General features: G+C 44.4%; 1 protein-coding gene across 1 annotated transcript in view; it reads left to right on the plus strand.

Annotated features, from left to right (window-relative positions):
• CHMP4B (charged multivesicular body protein 4B) overlaps nt 1-23,113 on the plus strand; it is a 49,662-nt gene extending 26,549 nt beyond the window's left edge. The window contains exons 2-5 of the mRNA XM_021688958.2: nt 17,648-17,825; nt 20,370-20,484; nt 21,517-21,643; nt 22,865-23,113. Coding sequence (XP_021544633.1) covers nt 17,648-17,825; nt 20,370-20,484; nt 21,517-21,643; nt 22,865-22,929 — 485 coding nt within the window. The 3' untranslated portion in view covers nt 22,930-23,113. The remainder of the gene's footprint in view (nt 1-17,647; nt 17,826-20,369; nt 20,485-21,516; nt 21,644-22,864) is intronic.
• The last annotated feature ends 260 nt before the right edge of the window (nt 23,114-23,373 follow it).

Here is a 23,373-nt window from a genome sequence, read left to right on the forward strand (position 1 = left end):
GGCTCCCTGCTTGTCAGGGAGCCTGCTTCTCCGCTCTCTCACTCCCCCTGCTTGTGTTCCCTCTCTCTGTCAAATAAATAAATAAAATCTTTAAAAAAAAAGGTGCTTTCTCTGCCCTAGCCACTCTTTACCCCTCCCAGAGGCAACCAATTACAAGGCCCACAGATAGTCTCTGCAAATTACAAGCATATACCTATATATCCTCCTGACACACACATGCATAAATCATAGCAATTAAGTTACCTTTGAATCCTTTACTCTTTACAAGAGCATGTAAGAAATTATTTAGATTGGACCCAGTCAGAAGTCCCTGAACTTCATCTTCATTATATGGATTTAGGGAGTGTTCATTTAAAATTGAGTTTTGAAGTACACAGCCCCACAGAAAGACCTTGTGAGAATGGTTTCTCTCTTCCTGTCCCATCTTCTCTCCCCTGAGTCACTAGTCTCTGAGAAATGACATCTCAGCCACCTGGTTGCCCCAGCCAGAACTTGGGGGTTGTTCCTGACCCTGCATTTCCTTCCCCTACACATTCAAACAGGTGATACAGGCCCACGGAGTCTTCCTTCTTGATATCTCTTAAGTTCACCCTCATCCCTCTGCTGTGGCCTTAGTTCAGGCCCTTGAAATCCAAACTCTGGATTATTGCTGTAGTCACCAGTCCTTTCTTCTCACAGCAGCCAGAGGGATCTTTCTGAAATGCAAATCTGATCACATGCCTGCCCAGCTTAGAATCCTTCAATGGCTTTCCTCTAACCCTGGGATAAAGTCTAGCAGGTCCTTAATAGGACCTACAAGCTTGTTCTTAAGTTTCTCTCTTGGGGCGCCTGGGTGGCTCAGTTGGTTAAGCGACTGCCTTCGGCTCAGGTCATGATCCTGGAGTCCCGGGATCGAGTCCCGCATCGGGCTCCCTGCTCGGCGGGGAGTCTGCTTCTCCCTCGGACCCTCCCCCCTCTCATGTGCTTGCTCTCTCTCATTCTCTCTCTCTCAAATAAATAAATAAAATCTTAATAAAAAAAAAAGTTTCTCTCTTGGGCTTTTATCTTTCCTTGCTCCCTCCCCCATTCTCTCATGCCTTTCTGTTCCTTCTGTCTGGGATGTGTCTCTCTTGCCTATCTCTTACCATTCTTTAAAGCGTGTGATAACTCCAAAGGTTAGGTCCCCACCTGTGGGCTCCCCTAGCCTCCTGTGCCTACCTCTGTCATTATATCACATTGCCCATCTCTTTGCTGGTTTGTGAACTCCTTTAGCCTTGGTAATTGGTAATTTTTTTTTCCTGATCATTCTGGCTAGAAGTTCTATTTTATTTATTTTTTTTTTTTAAAGGATTTTATTTATTTATTTGACAGAGAAATAGAGAGCACAAGTAGGCAGAGTGGCAGGCAGAGGGAGAGGGAGATAAGCAGGGAGCCGGATGTGGGGCTCGATCCTAGGACCCTGGGATCATGACCTGAGCCGAAGGCAGCTGCTTAACCAACTGAGCCACCCAGGCGCCCCTAGAAGTTCTATTTTATTGATCAAAGAGCCAGAATTTTATTTCATTGATTTCTATTATTTCTGTTTAATTTTTTCTTTTTTATTGAGATATAACTGACATATATTAGTTTCAAGTATATGACATATTGATCTTCTGTTTATGATTTCTAATTTAATTTTGTTGTGGTTAGAGACCATACTTTGTATGACTTGAGTCCTTTTAAATTTATTGAGATTTGTATTATGGCCTGGAATGTGGTCTATATTGGTAACTGTTCTATGTACACATGAACAGAAGGAGTATTCTGCTGGTGGTGGTGAAGTCTTCTACAGATGTCACTTGGGTCAAGTTTATTGATTTTGAGCTATTCAGGACTTCTGTATCCTTTTTTAAAAATTTTTATTTTATTATTATCTTTTTTATTTAAATTCAAGTTGGTTAACATACCGTGTAGTGGGCGCCTGGGTGGCTCAGTTGGTTAAGCGACTGCTTTCAGCTCAGGTCATGATCCTGGAGTCCCTGGATCGAGTCCCGCATCGGGCTCCCTGCTCGGCGGGGAGCCTGCTTCTCCCTCTGACCCTCCCCCTCTCATGTGCTCTCTCTCTCTCATTCTCTCTGTCTCAAATAAATAAATAAAATCTTAAAAAAAAAAAAAAAAAACATACCGTGTAGTATTGGTTTCAGGAGTAGAATTTAGTGATTCATCACATAACATCCAGTGCTCACCCCAACAAGTGCCCTCCTTAATGCCCATCACCCATTTAGCTCATCCCCCTATTCTCCCCCACCTCCAGCAACCCTCACCTTGTTCTCTGTAGTTAAGAGTCTCTTATGGTTTGTCTCCCTTTCTGTTTTTATTTTATTTTGTTTTTCCTTCCCTTCCCTTATGTTCATCTGTTTTATTTCTTAAATTCCACATATGCGTGAAATCATATGATATTTGTCTTTCTCTGACTGGCTTACTTCGCTTAGCATAATACACTCTAATTCCATCCATGTTGTTGCAAATGGCAAGATTTCATTCTTTTTGATGGCTGAGTAATATTCCATTGTGTGTATATACACCACATCTTCTTTATCCATTCATCAGTCAATGCACAAGACTTCTGTATCCTTATTGATTTTCTGTCTGCTCTATCAGTTGTCAAAGAAGGGTATTGAAATCTGACTATAATTGTGGATTTACCTGTTTCTCCTTGCAGTTCTATCCATTTTTGCTTTGTATATTTTAAAATTCTATTATTAGGTCTATACATGTTTCTGATTGTTATATCCTCCTGATATATTGAACTCTGTAGGATTATGAGATGATCTTTGTCTCTGGTAATTCATTGCTCTGAAATCTATTTTGGTTTATTAATTAATATAGCCATTACAGCTTTCGTTTGAGTAATGTAACCTTGGTATATCTTTTTTCCATCCTTTTACTTTTAACTTATTTGTCTATGTGTGAAGTGCGTTTTTGTGGGCAGCATCTAGTTGGATTTTTAATCCTCAATTAACATCTACCTTTTATTATTTTTAGTTTATTAGAAGATTTATTTATTTATTTGAGAGAGAGAGAGAAGGAGGGAGAGAACATGAGCAGGGGGAGGGGCCGAGGGCGAGGGAGGAGAGAATCCTCAAGCAGACTCCCTGCTGAGCATGGAGCCCTTTGTGGGGCTCGATCCCAGGACCCTGAGATCATGACCTGAGCCAAAATCAGGAGTTGGACACAACCAACTGAGCCACACAGGTGCCCCAATAACTTCTGCCTTTTTTTCCCCCCCGAAGATTTTATTATTTGTCAGAGAGCACAAGCAGGGGGAGCAGCAGGCAGAGGGAGAAGCAGGCTCCCCACTGAGGAAGGAGCCCGGTGCAGGACTCAGTCCCAGGATTCTGGGATCATGACCTGAGCTGGAGACAGACGCTTAACCAACTGAGCCACCCAGGTGTCCCCTTCTGCCTTTTAACTGAGGCATTTAGAAAGTTAGATTTTATGTGATTATTGATATGGCTAAATATAAATCTGTCATCTTGCTCTTTTTTAAATATGTCTCATCTGTTCTTTGCTCCCAATTTTTCTTTTTTTCTGCCTTATTTTGGATTAAGTGTTTTTATGATTCCGTTTATCTCCTTTGTTGGCTTATTAGCTGTAATTCTTTGTTATTTTTAATACCGTAGAGCTTATAATATACATCTTTAAGTTAATGTATTCTACTTTCAAGTGATATTGTCACCTCACATACAGTATTTGAACCTTACAGTAGTGCATTCTCACTTTTCCCCTGGTTTATGTGCTGTTGTTGTCATGTTTTACTTTTGCATATGTTATAAACTCCACACTACACTATTGTTGTTGTTGTTTAAAGAGATTTAAATAATTAAAAAGCCTTACATGTTTATCCATGTATTTATCCTTTCTGGTGCTCCTCATACTTCTGTGTAGAGCTATATTTTCATCTGGTATCATTTTCCTTCTGCCTAATTTGATCAGATGTATATAGAAATTTTACCTTATTGGTATTAGATATTTCTATATTCCTATATTCTTTTTTTTTAACGACTGATATTTTTTTTTAAAGATTTATTCATTTGAGAGAGAGAGACAGATAGTGACAGAGATAGCGAGAGAGAGTACAAGCGGGGAGGAGAAGGAGAAGCAGGCTCCCCCCGAGCAGGGAGCCTGATGTGGGGCTCGATCCCAGGACCCTGGGATCATGACCTGAGCCGAAGGCAGATGCCCAACCAACTGAGCCACCCAGGTACCCCTGTATTCCTATATTCTTTTTTTTTTTTTTTTAAGATTTTATTTATTCATTTGAGACACAGAGAGAGAGAGAGAGCATGAGCAGGGAGAGAGCCAGAGGGAGAGGGAGAAGCAGGCTCCCCGCTGAGCCAGGAGCCCAATGTGGGGCTTGATCCCAGGACCCTGGGATCATGACCTGAGCCGAAGGCAGACACCCAACCATCTGAGCCACCCAGGCGTCCCTGTATTCCTGTATTCTTAAGCTTTGTTTGGCATAGTTAATTTTGTTGGTAACAATTTGTGTTTTGGGGTTCTGCTTTTAAAATTTGTTAGGTGGGGGGCGCTGGGTGGCTCAGTCGTTAAGCGTCTGCCTTCGGCTCAGGTCATAATCCCAGGGTCCTGGGATCGAGCCCCGCATCGGGCTCCCTACTCGGCGGAAAGCCTGCTTCTTCCTCTCCCACTCCCCCTGCTTGTGTTCCCTCTCTCCCTGTCTCTCTCTCCATCAAATTAATAAATAAATAAAATCTTTAAAAAAAAAATAAAATAAAATTTGTTAGGTGGGCCCAAAGCAGGGCTATTTATTCCCTACCATCGAGACAAGACCCTTCTGAATACTCCACCCAAAGCCCCATGAATTATGAGGTTTTTCAGTATGGCTGAGGAGCAGGTACTATAACCAGCCCCATGTGAGCACCTGGTACTATTCTCTCTAATCCTTTTGAGAGGTTCTTTCCTTGGCCTCAGATAGCTTCTTCACACTTGTACTGATGAGTATTTTGCTTCATACTTGAGGGGACTGCAGATCTCCAGGAGTTTGTGTTGTGTGTTCTCTTTCTCCCTCCCCACCACCTCCTCCAGCTTTGTCCTCTCTGGTACTCTTTCTCCTGTGAACTCTAGCCTCTTTGGTCTCTCTAGACTCTCAGCTGTTATCTTGTCAACTAGGGAAGCCTGCCAGGCTCTGCCTGGGTTTTCTCTCCCTGCACTGAGGCCTAGGAAACTCTCAAAGCAATAAACTAGGGCAGTTGTCACCTAGTTTATTTCCCATTTCTCAGGGATCACTGACCTTTTTGTACCTGATGTCTAGTGTCTTGCAAATCATTGTTTCATTTTTCTAGGTAGGAGGGTAAGTTCAGTCCCTACCACTTTATCTTGGCTAGAAGCAGGAGGAATGTGGATTTGGATCCTAACTCTGCCAGTTAATTCACAAGCTTTGAGCAGTTAGCAAGTTACATAATCTCTCCAGCCTCAAATCTCCTCATCTATAAATGGACTAATAAGACTAATTCCTTATTGTAAGGATTAAATGAAGGAATAAAATACAAGACTCTGAACAGGTGTGTTAACTCAGGTTAGTATGTATGAAAAGAACACAGGATCAAGGCTGAGCTCCATCCAACCACTTGGAATTGAGAAGAAGAGAGAAAGGATCTAGAAAAACCCAAGAAGAAATGATTGTGGGAGCCAGGGAGCCAGATTCTAGGGTATCTTCTAAAACTAACAGGAGAGAGGATTTCAGAGAGAGGAGGTCACCAGTGCCAGAACTTACAGGGAAATGGAGAGTGAGGGCATCTAGCTTTACATTCTAACTGTAATTACCTCTTCTCCCTGAATGACATATATGAATGACATCTATGGCTAGTGTTGGGCATGAGTGCTGACTTCCTCCGCCCAGCTGGAGCAGCTGAGGGCAGAGGCTAGAAGTAGTCTATGATTTTTCTAACACAATTTGTGAAACCAGTTAAGAGATACTGCTAATTCTTTGGACAGGAAAAACTTGATTATGTGAAATACTCAGGAAATGGAGAGTATTGCTGTTAATTACATTTTCAAGATCACACAGGGTCAGTCAGAAAAAGCCTTTTGTGTTTGTTTTAATCAGTTACTGGAAATTTCAGAACTATACAGGTTCATATATTATTAGACCTGGAGGAACACCTTAGAGGGAGCATCTAATCTACCCTTCCTGTGTCCTTGATGAGGAGTCTGAGCCCTAAGAGGGACTTACTCAGTGACATAATTTGATCATGACAGATTTAGATCAAGAAGCTAGATCCAGGATCACAGGACCCATGTTTCAGTTTCTGTCTAGACACAAGTCTCCCCAAGAGTAGTGGAAAGAGGGGCGCCTGGGTCGCTCAGTCACTGAGCGTCTGCCTTTGGCTCAGGTCATGATCCCAGGGTCCTGGGATGGAGCCCTGCATTGGGCTCCCTGCTCCACAGGGGGCCTGCTTCTCCCTCTCCCACTCCCCCTGCTTCTGTTCCCTCTCTTGCTGTGTCTCTCTGTCAAATAAATAAATAAAATCTTAAAAAAAAAAAAAAAGTAGTGGAAAGAGCACTGTCCCAGGACACAGGGCACCTGGCTTGGATTCTTCTTTGGCCCTTACCTCTAACTTTGTAACCTTGAGCAAGTTGTTGAACCTTTGGTTGCTTGTCTTTAAATTGGTAATAACCTTAATTGCCTGAAGGCAAGGGATTGTCCCAGATAATTCGTAACAGTTTCCTCCAGATCTAAGATTAATGTCTAGTGTTATAGAGTGGTCAGGACATGTAAATGAGTAACATGGCCATGTATATAAGAATGGGCAGTGGTGGGCACTGAGGTGAACTAGAGAGTATGTGCTCCTTCTAAAAGGATGGCTGCTACTTAGTTCCATTGGATTATTGCCAGAAAATTTGCACTATCAAAAGGAAGCCCAAAATCTGGATTTTTTTGTGTGAAATATGTAACATTCAAATTTATGTATTAAGACATGGAACAACTAAGACATATCTTTGGGTTGCATGGGTGCTCAGATTTAGTTTCTGATAGCTATTTAAATGAAATTCTTCTGAACCTTGGCCTTGGATCCCAAAGCACAGGCTGTCTGACTGTGGCCCTCAATAACTAAAGGCAGATGACCTTCCTTCCTGGGATCCTAGTTCCCCCATCTGGCCCTGAGTTACCCTTGTCACAAGAGCTACTCCCTGGCTGCCTGCTGTATCTGGGAAGTGAAACACCTCTTCATCCTGCCCGAATTGAACCCAGCTGCAGCAGAGCCCTGGAAAGCCATCAGCTGCCCTTTTAGGAACAAGAGGAAGCAGCCACACAGGCCTTTGCACTGTTCCCCTGGGTGGGCCTGACTTCCCTTGGCCATTTTCTCTTCTTCCTTATGGCCTGGGCCACTCCCACTGGCTAGGTCTGGAACAATTTGCTGCTTACTCTGGGTCTGTGCTACTTTCTCTCAGATGTTGTCACAAGGGGAGGTCCTAGGCTCACTGTCACTTAAACAAGCCCCTGGACTCTGGTTTTAAAGTTCTAGGCATCATGGGGCATCTGGCTAGCTTAGTCGGTAAAGCATGCGACTCTTGATCTTGGGTTGTGAGCCCCATGTTGGGTGTAGAGATTACTTAAAAAAAAATAGAGTTCTAGGCATCCCGACAGGAGTCAATACAGGAAAAAAAAAAGGTAGGCAAGTGACAGAAGTTTGAGAACCTTTACCAAGTTCTTATAGCTGTAGTCCCTGGGTCTTCTATAATATAAGAGGGAAGGTTATTTAGGTCTTGGGAAAAGATCTAGAGGACATTATGGGGTGAGAGGACAGAGGGCAGAGCCCACTGGCCTCAGAAGAAATGACAGGGCAAAGTTGGGCATTATGGAGTACCCCGAAATCTTTTCCTTATGTCAGTGCTATTAGGGGCACAGAGATGTAGATTCCACTCTTGGGGAGCTTATGACCTAGGGAAGGTACAGGGCAGGCATGAGGGAAGAAGATATCCTTTAAAACAGAAAACAACTCATTATAGTCTCCCCAACTATGTAGAATTGTCAACCTACATGCAGAGGAGCTAATGAAATGGTTGGATTTTATCACATATACTTTTAACCAATTTAAGATCCACTGGAAAAAAAACTTGTTTTCAGCCAAAGGCTTTTACTGCCTACCCTCATGGATTACCAGTCAGTCAAGTGTTTCTGGGCAGACTGAGCTGCCTATGGATGCCCTTGGTGCCAGACTGCTAGCTAGCTTGTGGAGGGTGGGGAAGGCACGGGAGGCTCTCAGATCCCCAGACTCAGGCAAAAGCGGGCCAGCTGCCTGCTCAGTACAGGGTAAATGTTCCTCCATGGAGTAAGAATACGCCCTTTGCAGATAGGCAGCTTGGCATTGATCCCAGGCCTCCTACTGTCTAACTCCTCTATGACTTGGGCAAGTGATAAACTCTTTGAGCCTCAATTTTTATATCTATTAATGGGGGCAATAACAGTACTTACTTCATAGGGTTATTGGGAGGATCCGATGAACATGTAAAGCACCAGTCGTGGTGCCTGCTACCCAAGAAGCTCCTTATGTTAGCTGCTGTTCTGTATTATAATATTCTCCACTGTGCCACAGCTGTATACTGTTTCTTGGAGAGACACATTGGGCTAGGGAGCTGGGGGCTAGGGGGAGGAACAGCATAGGGAAAAGAAGATACAGAGATCCCCAGAGAGAATATCAGACACAGGCAAGGAGAGAGAGGCAGAAGGTTAAAGAAGTGGGCAAGATGGAGAGAAAGCTCACATTTATTGAGTATTTTCAGAGAGATTATCTTTCTCATTCATCTTTGGGGTAGCACTATCACTCCCATTTTTCCATTTGATGAAGAGGTGAAATAACTTACCCCAGGCCAGAGGCAGAGCCAGGATTCAGACACCAAGCTCCATGTTCTTTTCTCTCTCCTCTGGTGCTGGTACGCATCAGCCAAGACAAAGGATGATGAAGCTTATGTTGGCTGAGTAATCAAGGTGGTTTTAAATTATTTTTTTCCCAAGCTCTTTTTGGGGAGGAGGGCATGGTGGTGGTAATGGTAGTGGTTCTCTTTCTATTAAAACAGGCTCGGGGCGCCTGGGTGGCTCAATCGGTTAAGCGACTGCCTTCGGCTCAGGTCATGATCCTGGAGTCCCGGGATCGAGTCCCGCATCGGGCTCCCTGCTTGTCAGGGAGTCTGCTTCTCCCTCTGACCCTCCTCCCTCTCATGCTCTCTGTCTCTCATTCTCTCTGTCTCAAATAAATAAATAAAAAAAATCTAAAAAAAAAAAAAAAAAAACAGGCTCTGAGGGGCACCTGGGTGGCTCAGTCATTAAGCGGCTGCCTTCGGCTCAGGTCATGATCCCGGGGTCCTGGGATTGAGCCCCGCATCGGGCTCCCTGCTCCTCAGGAAGCCTGCTTCTCCCTCTCCCATTCCCCCTGCTTGTGTACCTGCCCTTGCTATCTCTCTCTCTCTGTCAAATAAATAAATAAAATATTTATAAATAAATAAATAAAACAGGCTCTCAGAAGTCCTGCAGTTAATAATAAGACCAGTGACCAACATTTACTGAGCACTTGACCTTTCTGACCCTGTGCTAGGTGCTTCACATACATATCTCATTTTAATCCTCGCAATAACTCTATGAGATGAGTATTATTATCTGAGAATTAGTGAGGTTCAGTAATTTCGCAGGGTTTACTTGATAGTGGAACTGAAACTCACAGCTGAACAGCGGACTCCCTAAATGACTGTGTTAACTTGGCATGACCCAGCATTTCCTAAGGTTGTTCGAAGGTGTCTTATCATGCCTTTATCTGACCTTTGCAGAATGTACTTTCTATGTGTTGTTTGAATGATTGGGAGCAATTTGATATAATGTTAGATTGTTAATTGGGAGGCTTATTTCTTTCATATTTGTCCCCATTAAACAGATAAGGGGCTTCTTTCTTTCTCTCTAGAATTTTTCCTTGCAGTGAGTACTGTACTCCCTGTGTGTTTGCTGATGAAGTCAGCAGGGTTTCAGACCCTACTTGCCTGGTCATACACAAGTACTTATTTTACCATCTCTAAATGGAGCACATTAGCTCCAGGCCATGGAGAGCAAATTAGGGGAACAGGGAGATACATCACAGAGAAGGAGGCTGCTCTGAAAAATGCCGTCTGCACCTCTCGCCTGCACTCTTCAGCTGTGTGGGCATAAATACAGCGTTCCGGGGCTTTTGCAGGATGAGGCCCTCTTTTCCGCAGGTGAGCCTCAGGATACAGAGTGAGGATGGACACAAAACAGCCCCTGTCTGAGCTTAAAGGCATATTTGGGTTTCTGAGACCTTTCTGTAGCTCCTGTAGATCCATGCTATTCCTGCCACTTTTTTTTTTTTTTTTTTTAAGATTTATTTATTTTAGAGAGAGCATGAGCGTGAGGAACAGAGGAAGAGAGAGAATCTCAGGCAGACTCCACACTTGAGTACAGAGCCTGACTCAGGGCTCAATCCCACCACCCTGAGATCAGGACCTGAGCTGAAACCAAGAGTCGGACACTTAGCTAACTGAGCCACCCAGGCGCCCCGTGCCACTTCTATACAGGGTAGAGAAACGAGAGCCCAGCCTCGACCCCATCTTCTGAAACTGTGGACAGGATCAACAGTACCCATTTAGGGAAAGTATTCTGGAACCAGGCAGATGCTGGACCTTTTTTCCGTTCTTTTTTCTTTTTCTTCTAACTGGGGACTTCGGAGAGAATATTGGTAGCTTTCGGGTTCTTTCATGTGTCAGCATGAGCTTTTAAATGGGGTTTGCAAAGGGCAGAGTTTGGAAATTGGATGAAAGAGCATTAGGAGACTAGTTTCCTTATGGTGGGGGAACTGCTGATTTATTTGTAGCAACTTAATTTGGAGATAAGAGAGTTGAGGTGGTGGAAAGAGCCCTGGCTGTAGACCTGGGTTCTAGTACTGATTCTTTCTCTAACTCCCTATGTGATGTGTCACCTTTTCTGGGCATCATTTTTCCTCAATCACCTAATGAGACAGGTCGGACTTCAGGTTCTCTGAGAATAGCTCAAATGTGCACCCCTCCCCCTTTGATGCCAGAATTGTAACTCATTTAGTCAGGGTCTGGCAGGACATTTGATGCCATGTTGCGCAGGGATGCTTACTAACTGTCCCTGTAGGACAATGGCTTTCTTTGACATTGGTGATTAACTTGGTTGTTTTGACTTTGGGTCTTTTCTTGCCCATGTTCACGGGACAGATGACAGGTGACCCCAGCACAATGACTAGTGGCTTGAAGGACAGATGTGGTTCTCCTGGCTGTGAGGGTACCCTGAACATCTGAGGTTTATTCATGGGCGTGATGAACAGGAATGTCTGAATGATTGCTAGATGCAGGCAAAGCAGGGCTCCCTCACTTTCACTCAGCTGCATGCCTGCCAGTAGTCCCCACCATGACCAGGCTGCTGGTTCTTCAGAATTCCCACTTAGTGTTGCATTTGTGTGTAAGTGTCCTCTGGAGTGTGTTTGTGTTTGCTGTGTGCTGAGAGTGGGAAAGAACGGCACTCTCCTCCTTCCCTCCTAGTCCTTGTATCTTCAGCTAGATGAACTCAGATGTAGAATCTTGGGTCTTTAAAAGGACACCATCATTCATTCATTCAGTGAGAGGATATTACTGGGCCCTCCTTCCCACCAGTGCCGAAATCTCTCTGTACTAGTCATGAGTGTACAGTTATGACTTTTTAGCATCTTTTGAGATGCCCTAAGTTCGTGGCTCCTATACTGAATGCCCCCAGACCAGGGCAGGCAAACTTGCCCCTCTCAGCAACTCTTCAAAGAGAAGTCAAGTCTGCCTTTGCCTAAGAGAAAGGAGCATCCTATCTAGTTGTATTGAACTGATGTGTTCTCTGAAAGTGGTTTCTGTACAGTCACTAACAGGTTCCTTGCAGAAGGAGTTTCCAGTCTTGGGTGAATGTCTTTTCAACTGGTCTCTCTGTTTCATAGGTTATCTCTTTTGTATTTTTCCTCCAGATAGCTGTTTAGAGTGTCTAATGAAGCGACTGTCTGGAGACCAATGTTTATTTCAACATGGTTGGAGTTGTTTTTGCTTCAGCTTTCAGAGCCGATAAAGCTGGTTATTAGATTCTGTAATTGCTGCTGTAATTACTCTCTTGGAACTGGCAGAGGCATAATTAAATATGGAGATTCCAAGGACTATTTTTTTCCATCTAAAAGCAAACTCTTTAACTTCTGTTGGCCTGAGTTAGATTTCAACTGTTAAAGCCACTATGTTTATGAATGACACTGAGGTTCTTTGACAAGAAAGGGATTTTTTTGGATACCTCTTTGAATATTTGGTTTATGAACTCCTTGTAACCCCGTACTTGTTTTTATTTTTTTCATTTTCCCCCCAGTTTTATTGAGATATAATTGACATAACATTGTATTAGTTTTAGCTATACAGTGTAATGATTTGATGTATGTATGTATTGTGAAATGATTACCATGGTAAGTTTAGTTAACATCTATCACCTCACACAGTTACAGTTTTTTTTTCTTATAAGAACCCAGTACTTGTTTTTTTAAACCCAACCATCTGGAATTTGGAGATGTAAAAGGCAAGACACTAAGAGCCAGCATATATTTATGTAAAACATTGGGCTTGGCCCTTTAAACTTTGGCTACATATAGAAGTAGATTCCTGTGGTCAGAAATAGGGTTGGGATGGATGATATTTTACTTTAAGTGTAACAGTATGCAGGAAGAGAGGCATTTTACTCCTTTAGTTTGCCCTAAGTTATACTTTACCACTCTGCCACACGTTTCTAAAGTATAGAGTGGTTCAAGTACTATGAATATTTAAGTTTATACATACTCTTATAGCCCAAATGGTGATCTCATGTCTAATTTTTTTTTTTTTTAAGATTTTATTTATTCCAAGAGAGTGAGTGCACAAGCAGGAAGAGGGGCAGAGGCAGAGGGAGAGAGAGAATCCCAAGCAGGCTCCACGCTCAGCGTAGAGCCTGACACAGGACTCAATCCCACAACCCTGAGATCACGACCTGAGCCAAAACCAAGAGTCAAATCCTTAACCACTGAGCCACCCAGGTGCCCCTAATTTCAATATTATATTAGGGGTGCCTGGATGGCACAGTCAGTTAAGTGCCGACTCTTGGTTTCAGCTCAGGTCCTGATCTCGGGGTCATGAGATCAAGCCCTGCTTTGGACCCCACGCTCCATGAGGAGTCTGCTTGAGACTTTCTCTCCCTTGCCCTTTGCCCCTCCCCCCCCAAAATAAATAAATAAATAAATATTTTTTGGAAAAAAAAAAGATCACTCATGCACCACATATGAAGGGAGAAAATGAAGAGTGTACACTTTCTCTTTGGAGTTCTTAACTAGTTGAGAAATACACACAGGAGTTAGATTGGGGTAAATAAATCAGCTGTCCCTGCCAGGTACCATCCTGGAGAGTTCACTACATGGAGAGGAAGACTTTGTGAACCCTGCAGGCAGGAGGGGAAGCCCTAGAGGGCCAAGCTGTTTGCTCAGGCCCTTTTCTTCCTCTCCAAGAGCACACCTTATGGTGAGGATTGAGGGAAGGGCAAGTGCTTACAAAAGTTGCTGTTTTATGGGCCAGGAGGGATGCAGGGAAAGAATCCTATCAAATGATTGTTTTAGCTAGTGTTTCAATGAGACATTATCATTTCTCCTTTGAGTCACAGGGACATAGGAGATAAAATATGGGTGTACCACACATGAGGAACCCTGCATAAAATACATGAAAAACTTAAAATACAGATGAAATTAGAGATTCAGTTTAATATATATGAAGTACTTATTGTGTACCAGCCATTGTGCTGGATATTGGTCTGTAAACATGAATAATATAAACATTTCATTCATGGGGGGACTTGCTTCCTTCTCTAATACGTTTGGGTATTTGCTTCCAGATCATTTATTGCTTGGGGAATTTTATTTTTTTATTTTTTATTTTTATTTATTTTTTATAAAGATTTTATTTATTTATTTGACAGAGAGTGAGCGAGCGCAAGCAGGAACACAAGCAGGGGGAGTGGGAGAGGGAGAAGCAAGCAGGCTTCCCACGGAGCAGGGAGCCCGATGCGGGGCTCGATCCCAGTACTCTGGGATCGTGACCTGAGCGGAAGGCAGACGCTTAAGGACTGAGCCACACAGGCGCCCCTGCTTGGGGAATTTTAGAAGTAATGTGGAGATCAGAGAAATGTAAGATTGGCACACAAGGAGTCACTGCCAATTGAAAATGTAGGGAGGGCGCCTCGGTCGAGCCCCTGCTCAGTGGGGACTCCACTTCTCCCTCTGCCCCTTCCCCCCCACTTGTGTGCTTGCGCACATGCGCACGCTCTCTCAAAAATCTTAAAAAAAAGGATATGTTTCCTTAAAAAAAATGTATTAGAGAAAAAATTAAAGCAGTTCTAAATCTAATATGTTAATAGGGAAAGAATAAATTTGGTTTTAAAAATCAGAATGTAGGGGCGCCTGGGTGGCTCAGTCGTTAAGCGTCTGCCTTCGGTTCAGGTCATGATCTTAGGGTCCTGGGATCAAAGCTCCTGGGATCGAGCCCGATATCGGGCTCACTGCTCCACGGGGAGCCTGCTTCTTCCTCTCCCACTCCCCCCCGGCTTGTGTTCCCTCTCTGGTTGTGTCTGTCAAATAAATAAATAAACTCTTAAAAAAAAAATCAGATTGTATGGGGAAACTGGTGCTAAACCATTCATGAACACCCTGCTTCTGGGTTGGGGTTTCATACAAAGCAGAGCAGCTCTCTCTCTGTGATTTATTGAAAGTCAGCCCTCTACGCAAGGGTTTGGGGGGAAAAACAAACCAAGAACAAAATTTGAAGAAAAAGAAGAAAAAGACAAAAATCAGAATGTAGCTGACTATATAAAATCAAAGCTCCTGCTACACTCAGGACACTGAAAAGCAAGGCAGGTGTGTCATCTCCTTGTTCATTCTTGAGAACTGTTCCAGTGTCACTTGCCATCATTCTGAGCCTGTGTGGGAAGAGCAGAGACTTGAGGGTTTACACAGACCAGTGGTTGAGCCCTCCCCTCTCCACATACAGCAGTATGACTTGGATGGGCCACTTCACCTTTCTGATCACCAGTCTCTTTGTTAGTAATAGATCTGGGATCTCTGCCCCACGACTGGGTAAGGAAGATTAAATGAGAAAGTGGATGGGACTGCCACAGCTTGCTTACCACACAGTAGGCAGTCAAGACCCCTTGTTCACTTTACTCATGAACATGGCAGACAAGTTTTTATAGGCTGGGCTATGCCATGGGTGGTGGGGATGGCTGAGGTGGACCTGGGAAAGAGGCATCTGTGGGACATTTGCCTGAGAAAACTTGAGACTCATTTGTTGATTAGGATATGTCTGAGTTTGGGGCGCCTGGGTGCCTAAGTTGTTAAGCGTCTGCATTCGGCTCAGGTCATGATCCCGGGGTCCTGGGATCGAGCCCCGCATTGGGCTCCCTGCTCAGTGGGGAACCTGCTTCTCCCTCTGCCTGCTGCTCTGCCTGCTTGTGCTCACTCTGTGTCAAATAAATAAAATCTTAAAAAAAAAAAAAAAACCAATCTGAGTTCGTTTCCGTGGAAAGGCAACACAGCACCAAGGAAGGCACAAGGAAGCAACGCCAGGCCCTGAGCACTTATATACCAGGTATATTCCCTCTGCCATGATAGTCAGTGGCAAAGGTATCCCAGAACCCAGCCTGTGGGGACAACCCCAGTCCCTTGCAGGATCTTACAGGCCATATCAAACCACGTGGAGGCTTTGTCGTGTGGGTACAGGGAGCTGTTGAGGGTTTTTAAGCAAAGGAATGACATGGATTTGCACTCCCATCTTCCGTGTTCCCACAGTCTCCTTGACACTCCTCACTGGACTGGATGACCCCTCCAGGGCAGGATCCTGCCTTTTTCATTAAGTGGAAGACTTAACAGTTATAATGGCAGAGTCTATGCTCTGGGGTTCCACCCTTGGCTTAATCCCTTCTGCCATTTACCACCTGATGACCTGAATTATGTAACCTCTCTGAACCTGTTTCCTCATCTGCTAAGAAGGGTGGTCATTTCTACCTTAAAGAGTTTTGTTTTGTGAGGTACTTACATAGCATGTATGACTTAGTATTAGCAGGTGAAGGTGTTTAGAGTCTTGGGGACCCCTGGGTATGACTGCAGGTTAGATTTCTCGAGGTTATAGGTCATTCACACAGGAATCAAGGGAGATAGGTTGAATGTCTTGTCAACTTTTAAGGAGGCACATTTCATTGTTCTTCAGATTTTTTGCAATTTCTCATTAGCCTGCTTTATCCTTTGTCTGGAAGAATTTTCCTAGTGGTTTTATTTGCTCATTTTAGAGGAAGTATGGACTGCTTACCTGCAGTCCCTTGGCAGATGGTTCTCAGGATGCATCCTAGGCTAACAGGAAGCATGAGTAGAAGGAGCATGGGACCTATTCATGTGATATATGGAGAAACCACAGCCTTATAAGGAAGATGATTGCATGTCCCTGAGAGCCTGCTGGAGATGGCTCTGGTTGGGATCCCAGGGACATGGTGGAGCATGTGTGTGGGTACATATGTGTGTTCGTATATGTGTCTTAAGACTAGTGCTATCCAGGCCAAGGTAGGGGCCCATTCATTCTGGCTTTGATGCCCATCTAAGATGTGTACTAAAGATACCTTTAGGTGCAAAGAGGGGAGTTGAGATGGTAAGGGGAAGGCACCTTGGGTTGTGAGTAGGGAGATGTGCTTTTGGCTCCTGCTCTGCCACAGATTCACCTTGGTCAAATTGCTTGTCCTTGACTGGATCTAAGAACAAGATGATCCAGGAAGCATAGATGGATGATGACATTGACTTGACCAAATGGTCGGACTCTAGATTTGTCCCTGGCAGGGAATTCTGTCTTTATTTTAGTTGTGTTGTGTTTTCTATGATAGAGAATGCTACAGTAACCATCTTTAGAAATGAGGATTTTTGCTTTTGTTGAATACATTTCCAGAAGGAAATTACTGGGTCATAGGGCAGGGACATCATTATAGCTGTTGCTATGTGTTGTCATGTTGCTTTTCAGAATCAGTGTATCAACTTACAGTTGTCAGCTGTGTGTGAGAGAGCATTTTAACCCTAACTTATCCAGTATTTAGTATCATTATTATTTATTGTTTTTATAATTTAGTTGGCATAAAATGATACTTTAAAGCTGCTTTATAATAATTAGAGGTGCTGTTTTTTGGTGTCCACTATGTTTAAGTTGTGTTAGGTGTTTATATTCTCTCACTTATTCCTCACAATGAATCTATCAGGGAAGCTAAGTAGCTCACCTAAATCTGTGAGCTGGGATTTGAACCTAAAGCAGCATGGCCTCAAAACACATTCTCTGTCTCGGTGCCTCTCCATGCTTTGATTTGTGGGGGTGTGGTTACACAGTATGAACTTCAGCTTGTGTGCTTTGCTGCATTTTGAACTATGCGAATTTTTTATAGTTTTCTTAGAAAATTGAATGTGTTCTTTGCATAGAATATTAACCCTGTGTTATAATGGAAGCAACAACTGAGGTGCATTTATTACAATTAGGGCAAAGACTCAAGTGAACTCTAGGATATTCTGGTGTCAGGCTCTCTGAAACTGTTTTCTCCCCCATGCAGCGGCCCTCCAGGCCCTGAAGCGCAAGAAGAGGTATGAAAAACAGTTAGCGCAGATCGACGGCACACTGTCAACCATCGAGTTTCAGCGGGAGGCCCTGGAGAACGCCAATACCAACACTGAGGTGCTCAAGAACATGGGCTATGCTGCTAAGGCCATGAAGGCTGCCCACGACAACATGTATGGGGATCCCCACGGGGGGGGGGGGGGGGGCACCTGTGTGGCAGGGCCTCAGTCCCAGGACATGGCCTTGGGCGACCCTTTGACGTTCAAAACCTGAGTTCGTTTTAATTTGCGTTCTTTTTTGGAACTCCTTTTATTTATTTTATTTTTTAAAAATATTTTATTTATTTGACAGAGAGAGACACAGCAAGAGAGAGAACACAAGCGGGGGGTGGGTGGGAGAGGGAGAAACAGGCTTCCCGCGGAGCGGGGAGCCCGATGTGGGGGCTCGATCCCAGGACCCTGGGATCATGACCTGAGCCGAAGGCAGACGCCCAACAACTGAGCCACCCAGGCGCCTCTGGGAACTCCTTTTAGAATGGATTTTATACCCTATTGCCTAAAGAAACAGATCTCGGGGTGCCTGGGTGGCTCAGTTGGTTAAACGTCCAACTCTTGATCTCAGCTCAGGTCTTGATCTCAGATCACTTAAAAAAAAGAAGAAGAAGATTTCATGGAATGAAATAGTATTTCTGAGTGATGAGCAGAGTTTCTAGCTAGAAAGGTCCTTAGAAAGTTCTTTCACCCAGGCCTCTGATTATCAAGGTGGGGAAGCTGTGTCCCAAAGAGGGGAGGTGACTTGCTCTGGGTTATGGATGAGCTTGGATGGAACTGGGGTTAGAATCAGTGTTCATGTCTTCTTCCTGATGCTGTCAGGGTCCTGAAAGGGCTTCGGATCTCTCTGTTCTTAAATCTGCTTTTGATGGAATTTTCTGGCTCCCCTCTTGCTCTCAGTCTTTGGCTGTCATATTAACAATGTTCTTGGGGTGCCTGGCTGGCTCAGTCAGTAGAGCATGTAACTCTTGATCTCGGGGTTGTGAGTTTGAGCCCTAAGTTGGGTGTAGATTACTTAAAAAACAAACAAACAAAAACCTTTCAAAACCGTGTTTCTGACCTCAGCGATCCTTCCCTTATGTGGCTACTTCTCATGTACAGTGGCCTAGGAAACTAGATAACCAAACTTGTTACGGTTGTAATTAAAGGCCAGGGTAACACTAAGTGCCAAATGAGGGCCTCTCCCATGAACAAATTCTGCATTTGTTGTAGTGCTTGGACTTGGCAGCATATATTTGGGGAGTGTTTTTTGTTTTGTTTTGTTTTAAAGATTTTATTTATTTATTTGAGAGAGAGAGAAAGAGAGAGCACATGAGAGGGGGGAGGGTCAGAGGGAGAAGCAGGCTCCCTGCCGAGCAGGGAGCCCGATGTGGGACTCGATCCCGGGACTCCAGGATCATGACCTGAGCCGAAGGCAGTCGCTCAACCAACTGAGCCACCCAGGCGCCCTTGGGGAGTGTTTAAAGTCCTTTTTTTGGGTGCCTGGGTGGCTCAGATGGTTAAGCATCTGCCTTCGGCTCAGGTCATGATCTCAGGGTCCTGGGATCGAGTCCCGCATCGGGTTCCCTGCTCAGTGCAGAGCCTGCTTCTCCCTCTCCCTCTGCCACTCCCTCTGCTTGTGCTCTTCTGTCTATCTCTCTGTCAAATAAATAAATAAAATCTTTAAAAATAAATAAATAAAGTCCTTTTTTTACTTCCTTGGGGGTACTCAGCCATGTCAGGGATTGGCAGAATGTTGCCTGTGGGCCTACCACCTATTTAGTAAGTAAAGTTTTATGGATACACAGTCGTGCCCTTTAATTTACATATTGTCAATGGCTGCTTTTGTGCTACATAGCAGGGTGAAGTGTTCATGACAGTTTGTATGGCCCATAAATTCTAAGATATTTCCTATTTGGTCCTTTAGAGGAAAAGTTCGCTGATCTCCGCTCTGGAAATGTGAGGTTGCAGGAAAAGTAGCCTTTAAATAAGTGAGGTATTACCTGAGGGTAGATGTTCATTGGGCTGAGCTTTCTAAGTTAGGTCCACGTCTGCTCCATTTCTGTGTTCTCCAAGATGCCTAGCACAGGGCACATCTCAATAAACCACTGTGCATGCTTTGAAATATATGTGTGTGTATTATACTGATTAATTGTATGTTTGTAAGATTGACAGTGCATAGAAAGTAATACTGCATGTTTGCCTTTCTTTTGGGGCCTACTAGAGGAGCCATAAGTGGATTTGAGTAGAAGGGAAGGACCTATCAACTGGCACAGCTGTATTTTGTGATTTGTGATTTTATCTCTCCCTGTATAGAGTTACAGAGTTGTCCTTGACCTGAAGAAGAGCTATTGGCCCAGGAGTTAAAGTCCTGTAGTCTCATTTGACATGTTTATTACTAGCTTACATGAGAGATCATGAATGTGGCATCTAACTTTGCTAAGCCTTATTTCTTTAGGGTGTTGGACTAGATGATGTCTAAGAACACTTCCATCCTCTTGATTCTGTGATTCTCTTTTAAAAGGGGGAGAAAGGTAATAAAGACAAACAAGTAATTCCTCAAAGGGAATAATTACAGGGGATAGGGTGGAACGCAGATTATGTGCCGTGGGGTTTCTGTTCCTGCCTCATAGACCCTCTTTACAAAGACTGATTGTCCAATATGACATCTGTCCATTTCATTTAAAGGGACATCGATAAAGTTGATGAATTAATGCAGGACATTGCTGACCAGCAAGAACTTGCAGAGGAGATTTCAACAGCTATTTCAAAACCTGTAGGATTTGGAGAAGAGTTTGATGAGGTGAGTGGTTTCATGCAGTTCACATAAGCTTCACAAATGTCACCCAGGCCGCCCTTTGATGTGCTGTTGAAGTCTCTCCGGCATGGTGTATGTGGTTTGGAAATCACCAGTTCTCATTCCTCCAGAGTCTTGGACATAAATAGATGATGGTATTAACTCTCCCTAATTCTGGATTTTGAGAAATGGCTTTCAATTCACTCTTTGGGATAAAAGTTTAGGTTGAGTAAAGGGACCTTCATAGGGACCCCTCAGCAGGCTTCAGGTCAATAATTGGTTTCAGTAATTACCTTGCACATTTCATGGGGGACCCTGGGTTCAGAGCTGGTGCAGCTGAGATGACCGTTCCTTGTAGAAGGTTACAAGATTTTCCCTTGGGCAACTCTGATTTGAGGTAAAGGTGAAGCCAAGGAAGGAGCATTTATATCTGACCCCTGAGGGATCCATCTGGAACTCGGCCACCTACCAGTTTCTGCTGTAGCAGTTGGGATCTTCAGTCTCTTAGGATTTAAAAATACAGCAGGCCCTGTTGAAGAGATTTCATTCTGTGTTAGATTTGAGTCTGCTGAAGGTCAGGTCCTCCCGCCTGAACCTGATTCTTTGTGCTATCTGATTCCCACTGAAAAAACAGCCTGTGGCTCTTAGACTTGACTCCCAGCACCAGGGTCTTCATGTTTTCAGACTGAAATTTGATGGACTAGTCAAGTTAATTTCAATTCAGCAAATATTCCTGAACATTCACTGAGTGTACCCAGTTCTGAGATAAAGAGGAATGAAAAGATGCAGTCCCTTCTCTCAAAATGCTGACAGCTAGTGCAGGACACTGGATATAGATTCTGTAACTGCTTGATAGGGTATTATGTTCACCAGTAGAACCATGTTTAAGGTTTGAGTCAGAGTATGGACCTGGAGATCATCTCCCTTCTGACCTTCCTAGAAGGGGTGTGTGTCCTCTGGGTCATCAGGAAAGAGGGACTGCTGCAGGGGGTAGGAGTCCCAGGGATATCTCTCTCACTCTTGTGTTTCCTTTGCCAGGATGAGCTCATGGCAGAATTAGAAGAACTAGAACAGGAGGAACTAGACAAGAATTTGCTGGAAATCAGTGGACCCGAAACAGTCCCTCTACCAAATGTTCCCTCTATAACCTTACCATCAAAACCCAGTGAGTACTTCTTACCCAGTCATGACATCCCCCTAGTGCCCTGTGGTGGGTAATCTTGAGGTTAGTTGGCCTCAGTTTGGGTCCTGAGTTTGCCTAGGATTGAGAATCACAGAAGATCTGTTGTGATGGCCACGGAGACATCATCGCCTGTCTTTTCCTAGTTTCTCTATAGAACAGGGTTTCTTAACCTCGGCACTGTTGACACAGCCAGGTAATTCTTTGGGTTGGGGGAGGGGGGTTTTATGTATTACAGATATTTACACAGCACCCCTGGGCTCTGTCATCCCCAGGTTGTGACAACCAAAAATGTCTCCAAATACTGGCAGATGTCCCCTGCAGGGTGTGGGGGGATCACCCCCAGTTGAGAACCACTCTTCCAGAATGATTTTTCCTATGTCACCAAACAAAAGAAAGTTCTAGGCACTGGGAGAAGGTGTGAGAGTTTAATTCCAGGACAGCTGTTGGTTCCTGTCTAATATCCTCTGCTGTGCACATCTGCAAAAACTTGGGGCCTCAGAGGCAGCTACTGTGGGAAGGAAATATCTTTGGCTTTTAGAGACATGGTTCTGTAAAACCTTCATTTCTTTCTGCCTGCTCCTTCTTCCCCCTCCCTCTTCCATTATTTCACCTTGGGTGGGTAGAAGTATTCCACATCAAACTTCTAGAAAAGGTACAGAAGTTTGACTTGGCATGGAGAGAGCCTGGGGAGCAGTGTAACGAGGCTGTAGTCCTCTTACCCTCCCATGTATCCAGAAGAAATGGCCCCTTAAGTTGAGTCGGCAGCATGGTGGTGGGTTCAGGCAAAGGGGGTCCAAACACTGTTTAAGGGGCACCTGTGGGTGTGGAGAGGTGGTTCAAGCCACTTGAGGTGGAGGGGGATTGCTAGCAAGGGTTAGATCTCCTCTGGGGTTCTTCCTGATTTCCCCCTTCTTGAATGCTCTGGGATGAATTCTGACGGACTGTCAGTGTAGAATCCTTGTTTTGCCTGGCCCCAATGCTGGGGGGCGGGGGGGCGGTGCCGGGAATGTGTGCCTGTTATCTGGAGTTTTATGTTGCAGCTTTCAGGCACAGAAAATGTCTGCTGATAGCCTGGCGATGAGGCTGGGTGCCAGGGTTGTGCTACATCATGTCTCTAAAACAGCCCTGCCCTTGCACCCAGCCGGAATGTGTTGAGAGCATTGTAACCAGCCCTCCTAAATAGCCTTTTCTCTCTTCACACAGCCAAGAAGAAGGAAGAGGAAGAGGATGATATGAAGGAATTGGAGAATTGGGCTGGATCCATGTAACTGGTCCAGTGCGGGCTGGGCCCAGACAGACTCTGGTGGCCTGTGCAGCGGGCAGGCGTGTGCGCGTGCGGGGCAGGCAGGACATGGTGCAGGCAGGTTCCATCGCTCCTGAGTTTCCCTCCAAAGCCTTAGGGCCGCATCACTGCTCACTCTCTGCATAGCATGGTCTGCACCCAGCGGGACAGGGAGGGGGGAGGGGGGCTGGCGGGTGGGGTGGGAGGTGCCTGCTGTTTATAATGTTGAATTTCTGTAAAATAAACTGTATTTGCAAATCCAACATTGAGCTTCTGGACTACGCTAACTCCACTGCTGAACCTCAATGGAAAGGGTCGACCGTTTGCAGTTGAAATGATCTGAAAATGTAGCCTCTGTCCTTTTAAGTCAGTTGACTTGTCGCACCTTTCTTTGTAAGACTTGTATGGTACTGGCAGAAAAGTTTTTTAA

This window comes from Neomonachus schauinslandi, chromosome 10 (genome assembly GCF_002201575.2).
Source record: "Neomonachus schauinslandi chromosome 10, ASM220157v2, whole genome shotgun sequence".
Taxonomy (NCBI): Eukaryota; Metazoa; Chordata; class Mammalia; order Carnivora; family Phocidae; genus Neomonachus; species Neomonachus schauinslandi.